At 51.3% G+C, this 17,997-nt stretch overlaps 2 protein-coding genes across 8 annotated transcripts; both read right to left on the bottom strand.

The window, feature by feature from the left end:
• Positions 1 to 127: 127 nt before the first annotated feature.
• On the bottom strand, positions 128 to 3,545 carry LOC148386242 (complement component C1q receptor-like). Its single transcript, XM_088398775.1, has 2 exons — positions 2,906 to 3,545; positions 128 to 2,264 (listed from the first exon to the last, which is right to left on the bottom strand). The coding sequence occupies exons 1-2, from the start codon at positions 3,312 to 3,314 to the stop codon at positions 694 to 696; spliced, it is 1,980 nt and encodes a 659-aa protein (XP_088254901.1). The 5' UTR covers positions 3,315 to 3,545; the 3' UTR covers positions 128 to 693.
• A 2,672-nt stretch (positions 3,546 to 6,217) lies between these two features.
• On the bottom strand, positions 6,218 to 16,303 carry LOC148386243 (EH domain-binding protein 1-like protein 1). Of its 7 annotated transcripts, none has more exons than XM_088398989.1 (26): positions 15,845 to 16,303; positions 15,114 to 15,171; positions 14,936 to 15,031; positions 14,817 to 14,870; positions 14,566 to 14,744; positions 14,381 to 14,499; positions 14,239 to 14,298; positions 13,837 to 13,914; positions 13,336 to 13,582; positions 12,821 to 13,084; positions 10,486 to 12,687; positions 10,142 to 10,324; positions 9,123 to 9,932; positions 8,615 to 8,887; positions 8,443 to 8,524; positions 8,220 to 8,368; positions 8,105 to 8,153; positions 7,843 to 8,044; positions 7,749 to 7,774; positions 7,636 to 7,684; positions 7,527 to 7,561; positions 7,196 to 7,316; positions 7,022 to 7,121; positions 6,890 to 6,963; positions 6,706 to 6,820; positions 6,218 to 6,635 (listed from the first exon to the last, which is right to left on the bottom strand). In XM_088398989.1, the coding sequence occupies exons 1-26, from the start codon at positions 15,946 to 15,948 to the stop codon at positions 6,548 to 6,550; spliced, it is 5,817 nt and encodes a 1,938-aa protein (XP_088255115.1). In that variant the 5' UTR covers positions 15,949 to 16,303; the 3' UTR covers positions 6,218 to 6,547. The 7 variants fall into 7 exon arrangements, with proteins under 7 accessions (XP_088255115.1, XP_088255116.1, XP_088255117.1 ...); XM_088398990.1 differs by having other exon boundaries at positions 7,196 to 7,307; positions 15,845 to 16,302; XM_088398991.1 differs by lacking the exon at positions 13,837 to 13,914 and having other exon boundaries at positions 15,845 to 16,302.
• Positions 16,304 to 17,997: the final 1,694 nt, after the last annotated feature.

The following is a 17,997-nucleotide window of genomic DNA, read 5'->3' on the forward strand; positions in this document are numbered from 1 at the left end:
AATAATGATTTAACAACGGTGACGTCACGAGCGGCAGTGATGTCATGCTGAATCCATATACTGTACTGTTCATATAATTTGTGAATCCCAGAAGTTTCAAAAATGTATCACAATAACTGTAACCAGGTGGTTTTCTTAAAGTCACTTTTATTGTGTTTCGAAATGAAATGGAAATGATTTATTTACAAAAATTGTGGGAGAGACAGAAAATTAGTGCTGGCTTTATGATGGTCATGTCACATGATCATGTAACGTGGCACATGTTACGTGACCATGTCAAAAGACCATTGTCACTTAACCAATGTCACGTCACCATGCTACATGACTAATGACGAGTCACATAACCACTTTTACATGACAATGTGATGTGCCATGAATGACTTGACCATGTTACATGACAAATGTTTAGAGACCAACAACATATGACCTTGCGACGGGACCATGTCACGTGACCAATCTCTCACAACCAGTGTTCCACAAGTGCTATGGTCTTGTCTCATCACCAATATTGGCACATGACCACATCACATAACCACATATCATCAACATGCCATAGGACTTGTCACCTGACCTTGTGACATGGTCATGGAAAATGCTCCTGCGATGTGTTCATGAAACATCGTCATGTGTCACGCGTGAGGCGTGTGACATGTGACATGTGACCATATTACAGGACAGTGTTCCCCATCAGCGTCACGCTCGCGCTTCAGGCTGAACGTTTTCGGGCTGTGGCCTGGGGAGGATCCAGCGGCAGCATTCCGACACACCCATGCTCTTGTCCACGGCGCAGCTGGTGCAGTAGACTATGCCCAGGGCCAACATCACCACCAGGAACACGCACAACGGTACCAACAGCGCCACCAGCAGCCAGCTCTTGTCTTGTTTGCTCTTATCACGGCCACTTTCGTCTTCACCTTCTTGACCTCCGGCTGTGGGGCGTAGTCCTTCGCCGTCGCTTCGCCCCGCCTCGGGCGGACGCTCCGTCCGGTACCGCCTCGACGAAGGGTACCGGTCGTTCAGGCGCTCATTGGAGGCGGTCGTTAGCCACTGGACGTCAAAGTGCGGGCCAGCGTTGTGTGAGGCGTCACGGTCCCAGTCCGATCCATGGGCCGGGTCGGTGGGGTCCGGGGTCAAAGTGGAGTATTCTTCGTCGGCGGGCATCGGCCGACAGTTGAGTCCGTCAACCTGTAGTTCATAGCCGACGTCGCAGTAACACTGGTAGCTGCCTAAGTAGTTGAGACACTGCTGCTGGCAGGGCGACGCCCCCACGCACTCATCCACGTCCTGGCATGTGCCGTCTTCCGATAGCTGGTAACCGTAGCGGCAGGCGCAGGTGAAGGAGCCCTGGGTGTTCTGGCAGGCGCCCTCACAGCTGCTCTCATCCTCGCACTCGTCCACATCCACGCACTCGCCCTCGTCGTCGGCCTGGTAGCCGGCGTGGCACGCGCAGTGGAAGGTTCCGGGCACGTTGACGCACGCCTGCGAGCACGGCCGCTGTTGACACTCGTCCACGTCAGAGCACCGACGTCCATCTGGGCCCATTTGGTACCCCGGGGGACACGTGCAGCGGACCCCTCGGGGCGTCTCCACGCAGTCGTGCTCGCAGCCCATGGCCACGCACGCTGCTTTGACGCTTGGCGCCTCGCTGGGCTGATCTGGAGAGGAAAGCTCTGGAAGGTCGGTGGGGGCTACCTGGTCCAGCTCGCAGTTGTAGCCATCCTCGGCAAGCGTGTAACCTTCCGAGCAGTAACAGTAATAGTCTGAGTCGGTGTTTTGGCAGTGCTGCTGGCACCCGTGGTCGCCGCTGCACAAGTCCTGGTTGGGCGGTGCCGCGCTAACCCCGCACAGGGGCGCGTCCCGAGACCAGCCCACCGAGCCGTCATCTCTCTGCATGCACAGCACCGTCTGCTCGCCGGTAGCGCTGTCCGAGGTCCCGGCCGGACACGTGAGGGCGGCCACCGAGCCCAACGGCACGTGGCTTAGAAACCGGCTGGTCAGCTTAAAGGGCGTCGAGTAGAAGGCCGGGCCGTACCCCTCATCCTCCACTGGTGGGCACATGCCCTTGGAGGGGTACTGACACACGTAGCCGTCCAGCGCCAGGCCACAAGAGCCGTCCAACCACTTGAAGTTGTCGGTGTCGTCGGTGTTGAGGCGGGTCCCATCAGCCGTGCTCACAGTCATGGCCATGGCCACGCAGCGCGGTGCCGCGCACGTGCCCACCGCCTCCTCGCGCATCCAGTTGGTGAACTGGCCTTCCTGGTCACCTGCAGGGGGCGCAACAAATACCAAAAGGTCATGCCATTTGCATCCACGTTCATCTCGCCAAGGCCATAACTCAATGAATACATGGAAACCAATCCAGTCCAATAAAATATACTCTCATCTGTCATTTAACATCACCTAAATCAATCCACTCTAATCCAATTGAATCTACTCAAATGTAATCAAATCTAGATGAACCTTCCCAGATTCCATCAGATTTGAGAATTTTACATTTAATTTAATCTGCGCCCTGCAATTTGCTGGCTACCAGGCCAGGGTGCACCGCAGACATACTCGTGAGGTTAGGTGGTTCGGTTGATGGGTGATTGAATTAACCTAATGTAATATAAAGATGGTGTTCAATTTATGGCCACTAGAGGTCACTAAAATGCAGCAAGTGTTGTGGGCTTACGTTAGTTACATCAGGCGCTCACTTGCCTTTTCTACTCCAGTGTTTTAGGATTTGAGCAGAAATGCTCGTATAAATTTACATCTGCATTTCCATTTTGAAGTTTCCGCTAAATATTTTCCGCAATTGTGTTTTTTCTATTTTTAAATACAAATGATTGATTCCATACACTCAATTTTGATAGGTTCATATGTGGCCAAGTAAGCCGACCCGACCTGACCCGGCCCAATTTACCGGTGACCCAGACGAATCCCCTCAGTGGGCGCGTGGCGGAGCACTGGCGCGGCGCGCGGTGCAAGCCGATCCAGAGGCGCAGGCGCAGGCGGGCGCCGCGCGGCTCGGCCTCCGCCAGCAACTGGTGGACGTAGTCGGCTGTCTGGCGGTCGTGCATCGTGGCTAGGGTTCCACCATGCTCCCGACAGCCACGTCCCGCCTCTCGGAAGGTTCTCCGCTGCATGAAGACGGCCAGGCATCCGCGCGGGTGGCACAGTGCATCCTTCTCCCGCAGCTCAGCGCCCTCGGCGTCGGTGGGGGCGGCACCGGAGGTGGCCTGCGCCAGGCACAGCAGCAGCATCAGCAGCCAGCTGGCGTGCGCCGTCTTCGAGGTGCACAGCGCGTAAAAGCGCTTCAAAAGTGGCCACATTGCAAAGGTCACTGCTGATGAAATGAAGAAAAAAGAAGATCCTTCTTCAAAGTAGACTAGTCAGTCTGTTGCAGACGCAGGACCGGACGTAGAGCTTCACTGCAGCCAAATTGGATGTGGAGGACACCCGTTTGTTTGTTTTGTTTGTTTTCCAAATCAGGTGAAGACTTCACGTATCGCTTCTGCTGAGAGTTTCACCAGCGACTGAAGGAGAAGATGCAGCTCTGAAAGTGGGGGCGTGTGTGTGTGTGTGTGGGGGGGGGGGGGGGGGGGGGGGGCGGTAGGAAGAGGAGGAGAAGAGAGGGGCTTCATTTGCGACGTCGAGGGGAAAAAAAGTTTTTTTTTTTTTTTAAAGAAATGCAGTAAAGCCAGGAGGACCTTCACTCAGTGGGCTGGCATTTGGGGGGGGGGTGTTATGAAAACCATATGAACCCCCCCCCAATCATTATACACACACATACTACATACATACACACACACACACTGGAAAATCTTTATCATCTGTGTGTGTGCGTTTTGTGTGTGTTGGACGGGGGTGCAGGAGAGGAAATAGGAAATGCCAGATGTGCATGAGGATGGTCTCTCAGGAGTATATTTTGGGGTTACCTTCAAACTGGACCACCTGAGTGGAGTGTGTGTGCGTGCACGCGCGTGTGTGGAAGCGTTCAGTAGGACAACAGCAGCAGCAGCAGCACAAGAGCAGAAAGAAGGAAAGAAGAAAACCTTCGGCTCCCGAAGAGCCTTCTGGTCTTGCTTCCCTCCCCCTCCTCGTCCTCGTCTTCTCCCTCGCATGGGCTTCTCACTCCTTGTCCTCGTCATCACCTCCAGCTCAAAGCGCGCAGTCGCGTCGCCGTCTGCTTTGGCCATTAGCGCTGGACCTGCAGGCGCTGGCCCTGCAGGACCTGCGCTGGCCCGGCCCCCTCAAACATTCCAGCGCCCGCGATGGATCTCGCAGAAATCCACCTCTGGATCTCCCTTTTCGAAGGTGAAGCCCAAGCCCCGCCCCCATACAGGAAGTTCATCAAGGTATGGGCTTGCCTATGGGCAGGAAGTCTTGCCCAAAGTGCAGCAGACGTGTCATAAACGCCATGAACTTCTCATGCTTCTTTTCTTTCGCTCATTTCACCCACGAGCAAGATCCTGAAATGAAACACACCTACTCCCAATCATACCTGAGATACCGATGAGTCACATGACAGCAAAACGGCGACCGCTATGACATTCAGCTCAAGTTCGAAAGAAAGGAAAAAAAGAATTCATTTTATGCGAAGCGAGCAGCGCTCATGTTTGTTTTGGGTCGGAACAGAATCTACCGACCCAACATGTGTGCCTGCGTGCGCGCCAGATCAAACAATCGTTAACTCTTCCCAACCGCGGGTGTCCTATGTCACACACGAGCATGCGCGCAAACACGCACACGCACTGATTGTATGCACACACTGGAGCAATTAACTTTGGCCTTGTGTGTGCGTATGCATTCCTGTTGAGGATGTGTGTGTGCGCAGGTTCGATTCCCTGCACCGGACCGAAAACGATGCAAGCCATGGCATGCATCCGCTCCCTGGACTATGGGGAGGAAATACCTTCTTAAAGTGACCCCTTCCACTTTGACCTTCCCTCTTGCAGGAGTTGTGAAGTGAAGCAGACACGCACATACACACACGCAGACCGAGAGGGAGCAGAGCTCCAAGTCATGGAAAGTTTGAGAAATGAAGAAAGCAGAGAGCATGTGGAAAAGTAGGACAGCGTGGAAGCTGACATGGGAGTGAAGGGGTGAGAGAACGAAGGGGTGAGTGAACGAATGAGGTTGGGGGTGTTGGGTTTCGGGTGGGGGGCGGGGGGAGTCTAGAAGAAGACGGCGTCAGCGCTCGGGTGACAAACAGAAGCCGCAGAAAGCTGCTGACTTGGAAGAAACTAAAAGCGTGGAAAGAGCTGACTGGAGAAGGAAGAACTTTTCTGCAAAGCCAAGCCAAGCCAAGCACATGCGTGTGATCCACTTCCATCCAATTCAAATCAGCGAGGTCCATGGCTTCCCGTTAGGTGGGTCCAATTCGATTCAGTCAGGTCCAGTACCTCCAGTTAGTCAGGTCCAATTTGATTATATCAGGTCCAGTTAGATCCAGATTGCTTCAATTAGGTAGAATTAAGCCCAGTTCTTCTCAGTTCCAGTTAGGTCGAGTTACCGTAGATTTAATTGGACCCAGCCCGATTCAATCAGGTCGAGCGAGTTCCAGTTCAGCTACGTCAGGTCCACTTAGATTCCGTCGGGTGTCGTTAGTTCTATTTTGATGCATTTGGGTCTGGTCTCTATTTAGTCCTGCCAGCCACTGTTTTCATTTGGGAACGGTCAAGACCGGTGACTTCCAGTTGCTTCAGGTCCAGTCAGCTCATATTTGGTCTAGTCAAATCCGTTTATTCGATCAAGTCATTGCCAGTTGGATCCAGTCAAATCGAATCCTATCCAGTTCGGCCAATCACGTCCACTTGGGTGCAGTTGAGTTTTTGTGTTTGTTGGCGGGCCCAGATGTGCAAGAAGTCATCATGGAGACCAGAGAGGGTCTTGCAAGATTAATGTTCACAGCGTTATTTACATTAAGAGTTCATGAGTCCTTTCTCGTCGACCCTTTCACCCGTCCTCCCTTGCCTCCTTTTCTGCCTTCGTCATCTTCTCAAGGCCTGGTGCTGACTTTGCTTCCATATTTCCCTCAGGCATGTTGAGGATTCGCTTCTTGCTTCTGGCACTGCAAACTCTTCTTGCTTTTGTCTTTTTGCGGTATCTCACGCACGCAAATAACAACCACAAGTTAAAAAAAAAAAAACATTTCTGCACGGCGACCCCTGCTGGTCTCTACTCACTAACAAGCAACTCGTGTAAAATTCACCAAGCAAATAACTTGCCTGTTAGAGTTATTATAATAATTTATTATTTCAATAATAAAAAGTATTACAATCTTGGTGGCATAATCGTGGCTGCGCCCCCTGGTGGATGGTAACGTCAAACATCGTTTGGCTAGTCAAGTCAAATCAAGTCTCAAATAAAAAAACACTAGAAAATTAAAAAAAAAAGACTAAAACAGTAAAATAATTCTTTTGACACTCATAAGGCTGTTTTTGTGAGTCTGGACAATTTGGACAGCTACCACACACACACACACACAAACACACTGAGCAGAAGAAAACAACCTACACGACAATAAATAAATAAAAAGTGCACGTCAATGTGGGCGTGTGCGTCACTGCATTACACACTTCTCCTTATCGTTGTACTTCCGTCTCCTCATCGCCAGGCCGCGCTCCAGACGTTCGTCCTCTTCCACCGCCCTACATCGCAAAAACAACACAAAGTCGCACACAGACAGGCACAAAAACACCAAAAGCGGCTCACACGCACCCTCGCTCCTTGGCGTCCAGGTTTCGGATGACATCATCACGCTGGTTGACCAGCGACACCAACTGTTGCAGGAGTCGCTGCTCGTGCTCTCGCTGGGCGTTTGACTTCTGCCAGTCTGCACACACACGAGTTGTCAGAAGGGTCACATGACACGAGCCGGGTGAGGCGAGTCCACTCGGCTGACCTTCTAAGGCCATGGTGACTCGCAGTTCTTGGTTCAGCAGCTGGAAGCGTCTCTCCAGGTCCTGCTCCTCTTGCCTGTCGTCATCATCATAATCATCATCATCATTTTGCTCGGCATGATCATGTGACCTACAGCAGCTCCAGGTGGTCCTGTCTCCGGATCAAGGCGTTCTTCTTGTTGACCAGCGTGAACCACTCCTGAATCAGCCGCTCCTCCTCAGCTCGGTCGCTTCCTGTCACATTACACGCCTTAGGTGGTGTCGAGTGAACGCGAGGGTGCGTTTGCGCTTGAGTGCGTGCACCACACCGCTCTCCATGAGGCTCCTGAGGCGTCGCTCCACCACCGTCGCCCTGCTGTCGACGTGTTTTTGCTCCGCCTCCAACGTCGCCATTTCGCTCAGCACGTACTGACTCGTGTCCTGAAGACGCTGACCGAGGAGCCAGGGAAGAAGGAAGCGAGGATGGATAAAAAGGAAGCAAGGAGGGAAATGGGGAGGAAAGAAAGCCAGCAGGAAGGTCCAAAAATGAGCTGTGATTGTTGTAGACCTGCTGATGACATCATCACATGTCTCCAAACAGGATGATCTGCTCACTTGACGGCGTCAAAGTTCAAAACTGAGAGACAAAAGAAAACTCACCGTTATCTTGTCGTCTTCTTTGGCAAGCTGGGACTCTGCGCACACACCGACACACGCGCACTCAAATCAATTGATTTTATATTGCGTGTGTGTGACTTGAGGTTCTAACCGTGTTCCTGTGTGGTTGCTGCAGACTCGATGAGGAGTTTGCCTTCATCCTGAACACAACATCAAACAATCAGGCAAGAAGAGGAGAAGGAGGAGGAGGTGTACGGCGCTCACCTTTGGAAGAGGAGGCATGGCCTCTTCTGCAAGGGAACAAAGTGCAATGACTCATGAAGGTCTGGACCTTTGGATTGAAATTGTTCAGACCAACCTTGAAGCGGCCTCCTGGCTCTCGGCGGGGGGACCGGCTCGGCGGCCCCTCCCTCGTCGGGGCGACTCGCGACACGCGTGAAGTGAGTGCGCAGCTGGCTGGCGTACGTCATCACCATGAGGCGGTCGGGAAGCGGAAGCGCCGCCATGTCGGAGGGCTCCAGGAGGCGCGGCACGCCTACCGACTCCAAGGCGGCGAAGGCCTGGCGGCGAGGACGCAGACAGGTAAGGATGTTGACGCTGTGATGACATCATCAGCTCACCTTTTTGTTGTTGCTTTCCATTTGGTGAGCTTTCAATTGCTGAAAATCTCTGAAGGGACAAAAAGAGGATGCTGGCTGACACGCACAGACAGACGGATGGACGGACGTGTCGTACATGAGCTCGGGGTGGAAGTGATGCAACAGGGCGCAGAAGGCCAGGCCGTCCCTCCAGGACGCGCTGAAGTCGTTGACCTGGACGCCCGCGTAGCCCGCCGTCACTTCCTGACACCAGCGCAGCAGCGACTGGCCAGTGGTCATCACGCCCTTGCAGGAGGCCGCACGTTAGCGCATTAGCACGTTAGCCTTTGGCTGGCTGTCATGGCTGTTGCGGCTTTTACCTCGCCGCCGCCGTCGTCGTCCTTTCCGTCTGCATCTTCTCTGATTGGCGGAACTTGTGAGGGTGCGCACCACTCTGAAGGCCTGACGAAGATGAAGAACAACATCGGCATCATACTCCTCATCCTCTCATGCAGTTGCTCAACTCCAGTCGGCGTAACGACGTGGACTTACGCGCATTCTTCCGACGAGCTCGGCCTTTGTTCTGCCTCTGTATCGCTGATCTCCTCCGGGGCGGGAACCAGAAGCTTCCTGGCATTGGGGGGCGTGTACGATGACATCACCTGGATTCTATCCAATAAGAGACGCTCTTCCTCTTGCAAATGTTGCTCTTTGCTGACACGGTCCTTTGCATCGTCGTGCTGGGAGACGACAGCGGCCGGACCGCTTTGCCCCGCGCCGCCATTCGGTGTGACATCATCACCACCGTGACAGCCACCAGATAGTCTGCAATGAAAAGACAAGGGTTGACAAGGTCATCAAATGCTCCGCTAGAGGCCGAGAAGGTCGCCAATTGTCATCCAGCTGTGTTGGTTCCAACTGAGGAGAGCAGAGTGTTGCATGATCTCCCTCAACCTGCATGCCAGCGTTCATGCAGGGCAGACATCATGAAGGCCACGCAGGACGGCAGCGCCACGTGCAGGCAGGCCAGAGTCCAACCATCACACACACTCACACTCACCCTGCCACGCGGCCGCCCATGTAGAGCTCGGCCAACCAAATGGAGCCCAGATCCTCGTGACCTGGCTCAAATTCAACCTCCTCCACGTCGGCACCAGCCTCCCCATGGACAACTGAGCCTAGACTTGGAGGACTAGGAAGGCCAGGGGGGCCAGGAGGACCAAGAGAAATGGGAGAAGCAGGAACATCAGGAGGACCAGGAGAAGCAAAACAATCAGGAAGACCAAGAGGACCGGGAAGAGGACCAGGATCAGCAGGATTTATCATCCCAGGTGATGCAAGCTGTGAGGTGACCTCCTCATCATATTCACACTGCTCCTCCTCAGAGGCAATGTCATGAAGCTCCGCCACTTTGAGAAGTGGTCCGATCTCCGATTGGCTGTTAGTGACTTCCTGGTGGTGTTGCCCTTTCTTCTCCTTAATGCGCTTCACTTTCTCTTGTCTCTTCTTCATTTGACATTCTTGGCCTCCTTCCTTGTCTTCCTCTCTGCCTTCCTTTCTTTTCCCTTCTTCTCTCTTCTCTTGTTGCTCCTTTTCTTCCGTCTTGCCTTCCTGCTCCACCCTCCTTTCTTCTTCTCCTTTCCTTTTCTGCTCTAGTTCCTCATCCACTTGCAACTTCTCCTTTCTTTGTTCTTCTCTCCTGCGCCTCTCCTCTCGTTCCTCCTCCTGCTCCTTTGCGGCCAGGCGCAGGCTCGCGACAAAAGTGAGGCGCTGTGAGTCTGCGGGGCCAGGCTCCGGTTCCGCGATCCCACCCGAGGACGCGACCCGGGTAGAACATTGTCGGTTCTGTTCGGCCACCGTCTCGCAACTGCTGGACAAAACAAAGGCGAGGGACAGCACGAGTTAGCCGGTCCCGTTGGGAGCCACACGTAGGGTTGTGGAAGCCCGGTCACGTGACCCGCTTGCCGTCACATGACCTCATCATGTGCCATCAAGTTAGATGAGACAAACCTAACTATAGGATGCATACAGAATTTGTTTTTTTCAAATCAAATGCAACCACACCAGGCCAGCAGTCACCTCTGTTCCACGCGTTCCTCCGCCAGCTCCTCAAATCTGGGCACCTGCACGGTTTCTCCCGGAAGTCTTGAAGTCTCTCGGTTCGCCTGCTCTTCTCTCGCTTGTTCATCTTCTAACATAGCAGGAACGATAGGAGGCGGGGCCTCGGTCACCATTGGCCCAACGGGAGCATCGGCGCTTTCACTGTGGAAGACAAAAGGAGAGAAGTGGAACCAGAACTTGGCGGCCAGACTTCTTCTTGTGAGGATAGAAATAAAGAAATAAAGATAGAGCTGGACGGGCCCATCTTCCCAGTCTGGAATTGAGGCCGATGCATGGAGAGCTCAGCTCAAGGCCAAACTCACCTCTGGTTGGCTGCTGGCGTCTCTTCTGATTGGCTGAGACTCGGGGCTTTAAGGCAATCAGTGTCCACTCGAGGGAGCCAGGGTGAACTAAACATCTCCTGCTTCACCGTCTCCTCTTCTTTCTCATTCCTTGTTCTCCTCTCCTCCTTCTCCTCCTCCTTCAATCTCTCCATTTGCACCTTTGCCATCCCCTCCTCTTGACGTTCCTCTTGTTCCACCTCTTTCCACCTCTTGTCTTCTTCCTCCGCCTCTATTTTCTTTCTCTCTTTCTCTTCCCTCAACCTCTGCACCTCCTTCGCTGCCATGACCCTCTGTTCCTCCTCTTCCCTCCTCTTTCTCTCCTCCTGTTTCTTTTGTTCCTCCTCCTTCCTCCTCTCCTCTTCCTCCCTTTTCATCCTCTCCATCCTTTCTTTTTCTTCTTTCAATCTCTGCATCTCCTTCTCTGCCTTGACCCTCTGTTCCTCCTCTTCCCTCCTCTTTCTCTCCTCCTGTTTCTTTTGTTCCTCCTCCCTCCTCCTCTCCTCTTCCTCCCTTTTCATCCTCTCCATCCTTTCTTTTTCTTCTTTCAATCTCTGCATCTCCTTCTCCGCCTTAACCCTCTGTTCCTCCTCTTCCCTCCTCTTTTTCTCCTCCTGTTTCTTTTGTTCCTCCTCCTTCCTCCTCTCCTCTTCCTCCCTTTTCATCCTCTCCATCCTTTCTTTTTCTTCTTTCAATCTCTGCATCTCCTTCTCCGCCTTGACCCTCTGTTCCTCCTCTTCCCTCCTCTTTTTCTCCTCCTGTTTCTTTTGTTCCTCCTCCTTCCTCCTCTCCTCTTCCGCCCTTTTCATCCTCTCCATCATTTCTTTTTCTTCTTTCAATCTCTGCATCTCCTTCTCCATGTTGACCCTCTGTTCCTCCTCTTCCCTCCTCTTTTTCTCCTCCTGTTTCTTTTGTTCCTCCTCCTTCCTCCTCTCCTCTTCCTCCCTTTTCATCCTCTCCATCCTTTCTTTTTCTTCTTTCAATCTCTGCACCTCCTCCTCTGCCTTGACCCTCTGCTCCTCCTCTTCCCTCCTCTTTCTCTCCTCATCCTCCTGTCTCTTTTGTTCCTCCTCCTTCCTCCTCTCCTCTTCCTCCCTTTTCATCCTCTCCATCCTTTCTTTTTCTGCTTTCAATCTCTGCACCTCCTTCTCCGCCTTGACCCTCTGCTCCTCCTCTTCCCTCTTTCTCTCCTCATCTTCCTGTCTCTTTTGTTCCTCCTCCTTCCTCCTCTCCTCTTCCTCCATTTTTATCCTCGCCATCCTTTCATTTTCTTCTTTCAGTCTCTGCATCTTCTGAACTCTCCCCTCTTTATCCCTCTTTCTCTCCTCATCCTCCTGTCTCCTTTGTTCCTCCTTCCTCCCCTCCTCTTCCATCCTTTCTTTCTCCTCCCTCAACCTCTGCACCTCCTTCTCAGCTTTGACTCGCTGTTCCTGCTCTTCCCTCCTCTTTCCCTCCTCCTCCTTTTGTTTTTGTTCCTCCTCTTTCCTCTTCTCCTCTTCCTCCCTTTCTGCTCTCTCCGTCCTTTCACACTCTTCCCTCAATCTCTGCACCTGCCTCTCTTTCTCCTCTGCTTTTAGCTTTATCTCTTCCTCCTCCCTTTTTATCCTGTCACTCTCTTCTCCTAATCTTTGTTGAGCCTCCTTTTCTTCCTCCACCCTCCTCTTTCTCTCCTCTTTTGCTTCCTCCTCTCTCCTCCGCCTCTTGCTCCTCTCCTCATCCTGCTCCTGCTGTCGTAGGCGTTTCTTCTCCTCCTCCTCCTCCCGTTCCAGCATCTGCCGTGTCTCCTCCTCCCTCTTGCGCCGGTGTTCCTCCTTCATTCTCCTTTGCTCCTCCTCCTCCTCCAGCTTCATTCTCAAAAGTCTGGCCTGCTCCTCTTGGGCCTGCTGGAGTCTCTTCTCCTTTTCCGCTCTCCTCTCGGCCTCCTCCTCTCTCTTCCTCTTGCGCTCCTCCTCTTTGCGCAGCCTCTCTCGCTTCTCCTGGAGAAGTCTCTCCTCCTCGTGCCTTCTCCTCTCCTTCAACTTCCTCATCTCCTCCTGCTCCTCAAAGAGTCGCCTCTTCTCCTCCTCCAGCAGTATCCTCTTCTCCTCCTCATGTTTCATCCGCTTCCTCTCCTTCTCCTTTTCTTCTTGCTCTTTCTTCTTCTCCTGGGCAGGGAACCTGTTGGAAGGCTCCTTCAGCAGGAGGCTGCAGAGGGGAAAGAACATGGCTCATTTTTTTTCTCTTTGTTCCTCCCCTTAATTTCCTCTTTCCCGCACTTCCGTTGATCTTTTCTCTTTCCTCCTTCCCTTCCTCTCTTTTCCCCTCACCCCAAACTCACCCGCCCGAGTCCCACTCCGGAAAGCAGCTTCCTGATTGGCTCTCGCGCATCCTAGTGACGCTATCACGGGATGGCTCCCGTTCCGCCTCCACACAGCGTCCAAGGTTGTCGGCCTCCTCGTCGCCATGGAGACACTTCTGCTTGGGGGTGATAAAAGCTGCCAGAACGCTGGTGGAAGGCCGCTGGGGGGCGGAACTCTCACAGCTGGCAAAGGGCCACGGAGGGGGCGGGGCTATGATCAGCTCTGATTGCGATTGGCCGGAACTGGGGGGAATAAAAAGCGGATATCGGGTTTGACCCGCGCTCCTTTAGTTCAGCCAAATGGAGACATTCCAGGCGGGAGGAGGAATGCAGCAAAATGCCAATGAAACATCCAGTAGGGGGCGGACCAGCTCACCAACACTGTTAGTGCATGTTAGCGTGACGTTAGCATGGACGTTAAGCACAGAGACAGGGTGGAGATCACACTCGGTGTGCGTGTGTGTGTGTGAGAGTGTGTGTTTTTGTGGCCCCACCTGGCCCTCAGTAGCTCCTCCGGGCTGGCCGTCTTGGAGTCCTTTACTGTGATTGGTCGCTCAGATGCCGTGATGTCATAAGCAGCCGTGGCACTTTGGCTTGCGCTTGACGTCGTCTCCGTGGCAACCACTTTTTGGGAGGCTGTACCTGTGGGAAGAGGGGGGAAGGCCGGCAGCAGGGAGGAACCAAGGGCGTCCAGGTCCGGGCGACTCAACAGCGGGACGGGAGGAGCGGCAGAGGGCAGCACTAAGGGGGGGAAATAAACAGTTTGCAAACATTTGCAAATGATTTGTATAAATAATAATATTTCCATCACTTGCAAGTGAAGGAGGAAAATGAAAAGGAGCAGGGGAAGAAACAGGAGGTATGAGAAGGTGGAGGAAGAGGAGGAGGAGAAGGAGGCATGCTTGGTGGACTTTTTAGGCACTATCTCAGTCCGAAGAGGCAAAGTAAGTAAGGGCAGATGTTTGTGAGTGTGAGAAGGCCAGCCTCCAGGCTACCTTTTGCCTGGAAGATGGCAGGCAGTCGTGGCGGAGGCGGAGCCATGAGGATGTTGGATGGACCGCCCCCTTGGATGACTGATGGATGAATGATGGATGGATGAGTGATCAGGAAAAAGAAAGAAAGGGAAGATGGGAAAATAAGCATCAAGAGTTTCCTGAGACATCCAACGTTTCACTCATTCAACATGCTGAGGAATAACGTGGCGTGCACAGGAACAGTCAGAGGAACAGTTTGAGAAACTATTTCACAGTGAGAAGGACAGTCTCAAGAAGAGAAGCATTCACAGGAACGGGCAGAGGAACAGTTAAATGATTGTTAGAGTGGAGATTGGTCACAGGAACCGGAAGTGGGACAGTCAGAGGAACATGTGCCCGTAAAAAGCTACCTGGCACACCTACCTGTGGTTTCAGGTGGTGGAGGGGCGGGGCGATTGGGACGCGTAAGAGAGCGCGGCGCGGCTGCGTCGGCCGGAGGAAAGAAAGAGGCGGTGAGTTCAAGGAAACAGGAATAGGCGGCGTTTTGATGCTGGCCTTCCTTTACCTGCTGCGCTGTTGGTGGACTTGCCGTCGCCGTCATCGTCGCTTTCGTTGAAGTCGTCCATGTTGGCCACGTCGGGTTTGACGCTCATCAGGCTGGCGAGGCTCTGCATGTCTTCGTCACTAAACGCAGCCAGCGTTAGCGTAACGTAGCTGCAACTGGCTAAAGCTAACTGCATATCTACTCACGTGGCTTTTCCCTCACGCACGAAAATACAGGACAGCGACAGCTTAAGCTCCGCCTCCACCACTTTGACCGACAGCGGCTTGAGCGGCAACCTGAGGTCCGTCTGCGTCGGCGTCAGGCTGGCATAATTCTTCAAGTTGACCGCAGCAGACGCCAGAACCTTCCGGTGACCTTTGCACTCCTGTTGGATCACACGCTACAGTCAGAGCAAGGAACCTAAGCAGGAACCACTCGCCCTGTGCAGAGAACTCACACCCTCAATGACGAAGGTCCACTCCTTGTCCTCAAAAACATCAGCACCCGCTTCCTGCAGACACAACACAAGGCATCACAATCTGAAAAGCAACAAAATCTTTGGAGCCTGCTAGCTACCTTGAAGAGGGTCACAGAGATGTCCACATTCTCCGGGACAGGCCACAGAACCATCCCTCTGTACGGGTTCTTGATTCCAGGCTGCCAGCTGTGCAGCTACACACACACAAAGGTTGGTCTTTCTGAAATTGTGACTAATCCTGACACATTTCCTGCTACGTGTGCCGAGTTGTTCCACCTTGGAGCACATGCGCCGATTCCTCCTGGTCCAAACCACACGCAATTTGTCTGGTTGCCTGCAAACACACAAGATTTGAGTGTGTATAATAGACATATGTTGTGTGTACACTTTCCAGAAGCGTCTTAAGGCACCAACTCATGAGGGTCATGTGGACACTTGGCGTTTGTGTGCTGTATTGTCCGCCAGTGAAAGAGGAAGTTGCGCCGCAGTCATCTGACCCACAAGCACAACTGTTGTCAGGAAGGGAAGTCACAACAATATACTGCGCACAACACAGTGCAAATATCAGTAGACTGTTGAAGGATCGCTAAACGGTGGCGAGGTCGCATTCCAAAAGTGATTCTTATGCTGCTCACGGGCGTGTTGTTTATTAACTTGCACGCAAAAGGTGTTGAATATTGAAGACTCTTGGTTGACTTCAAAGTTCATGACTCAACTCAGTTCCTGCTACATAGCAAATGACTAATAATTTTTGTTGTCATTTTAAGAGTAACAATATGTGCTAGAGAATATTTAAATGATTTGAATTGGTTTCAACCTTTAGAAATAATCTTTGACCTTTCTCTTTTATGGCGAGTTTTCTGCATTGTATCAGCCGCAAGAAAAGGAGATCACCGCATTGACAGCTGACGCGGACACACGCATGCGCGCGACCCTCGCCGACATCCTCCCCGGAGGTGGCAAAAAAACGCACGCAGTATCTTAAAGATCTGTGTCCGTCCACTCACCATTTGTCTTTGCATTCGAGAAGCAACTCCTGGTAGGAAGCAACAAATTGAAACTTGGAAGCTTTCTTGCCCACACGCTGAAGTCTCTTCCACACTGACGTCATCGTGGACAACACGTCTGCGTGGTTCCAAGCGTCTGTAAAGTTCTTCTGTTAGCGCGCACACGCGCCGGTGTGATAGACTCGCTTCACTCTTCCTCAAGTCCCACGAAGGTTAGGCGAGGCGCGTGCCCGCGTCCTTTTTTTTTCCAATTGGCGTGGACTTTCAGACACACGCACCCTCACACGCACAAAGCGCCGTCAAGTGCCTTAATCTCCACGTCCACGCCAGACTTTGATCCTGACACACGCTCTTCTGCCATGCGCGGGCACGCCTGAAGGCGACTTTTGGAGTTTCCGCGCTGACTCAAGTAGGGATGCGCGGTCACGCGGGGTGTCAGCAGGGGGGGCTATTTTTAGGATGATTGACAGGAACAGCGGCGTAGAAGGGTGGGGCGTGACTTGGGAGTTCCGACAGTAATTTTTTTTGCCACGTCACTCAAACTTGTAAGACACTAGATACGCTCCACACTACCTAATGCAATCCCACGAACTACCAACAGGGGGAACTATAAGACGGCTTTTCTGCAACAATCAACTGAGGTCATTTGGCCGTCAACTCCAGGCGTTTTCAACTGGTTTTGTTCAAGGGACCACCATTATAAACAAGAAGTAACTCGGGGACCACTGCTTTGGCGGAATATTATTTTATTCTGCACCAAAATAGGATAGACCTATACGGGCTATTTATTTGCATCTATTTTGGGAATATCAGCTATATTTGACATAATTTGGATGGGTAAATGATTCTCAAAATTAGTTGGAAAATAAATCAAGTCTAAATAATAAATCCATTTTATTTTTCAAAATGTTATTTTCCAATTCCAATTTCGCGGACCACCTGCAATACCACCACAGGCCACTAGAGAGCGCGAACCACCGGTTGACAGTCACTGATCAACAGCAAAGCATATCACCAAATTCACAACCTATATATTTTCTTTTAAAGGGCGTCTGTACAAAATATAATATGTAGGTTTGGGATATAGCTGTCGGGGAAATGTAGCCTAGACTAGATTATATTACTGTTAGGGAAAGACCAATTTACTTTTTATGCTTATTGTTGAAGCTTGTGGTGTTCTTTTCATTGTAACTTGATAAATCCAGGTCACAAAGATGCAAAGTAAGGACTGGAAAGTTAAACCCTCCAATTTCGCAGTCCGAGATAAACGGGTGGGGGGCGAGATTTACATCACTAACACTTAAAATTTAATGCACTGCAACACAAAGAACAAAAATATTTAAAAAGGTGATAGAATGACAAGATTGTGCATGTTTGGACTAAATTAAGGCTCCTAAATTAAGCAGTACCACCTTTAGTAACAACTTTGAAATAATATAATAAAAAAGACACGAACAGATTAATTCTGCAAGTTTTACTAAATTATACTTCTACATACAAAATCACACCGTCTGCTTCGCGCTCAATTTTTTTTATACTGGGTTTGTGGGTGTTATGTGGTTTTGCCACTTCCGCTAGAACGAGTCGGTAAATTAGTAGCGATGATAGACTTAATGCCATTTTAAATTTTTTTTTTTGCATCGTTTCCCCGCTTAAATGTCTGAGAGAAAAGAAATCGAAATGTTACGATCCGACAAGCAATTATAAAATTGAGATTTTAAATGGCGACTGATTTTATTTAATATGGGAAAGGAGACTATTCAAAGCTTTTTTGCTTCAATGGTCCTTTCAGAATTGCTTTTATTCAGCAACACAGGAGTGTTGAATGGACTTTTGAAAGTCACAACATTTCTATGGAATTCAGGTACTAACTTTGGTTAGGCCACTAATAAAACATTACTATCTATTTAAAGCCATTAAGTGCATCGTTGTTGTGCTGCAAGACCCAAATGTGCTTCAGGTTGAGGTCACAACTTGATGGCTAAGAATTTTCTGGTAAATTCATCAATCACAGCACATCATATTCCCAGACAAATGGAGATCATTTACTTTATTTTCCATTTGTTCCTGAAATTTCTAGGCACATAAAGCCATCTCTGATGAATTTTCTCTCTTGACCCTTATTACCAGCGCCCGTTTAGCTTCATGTGAGC

Source organism: Syngnathus floridae, chromosome 15, assembly GCF_059516105.1.
Source record: "Syngnathus floridae isolate MCC-2025c chromosome 15, RoL_Sflo_1.0, whole genome shotgun sequence".
Lineage (NCBI taxonomy): Eukaryota > Metazoa > Chordata > Actinopteri > Syngnathiformes > Syngnathidae > Syngnathus > Syngnathus floridae.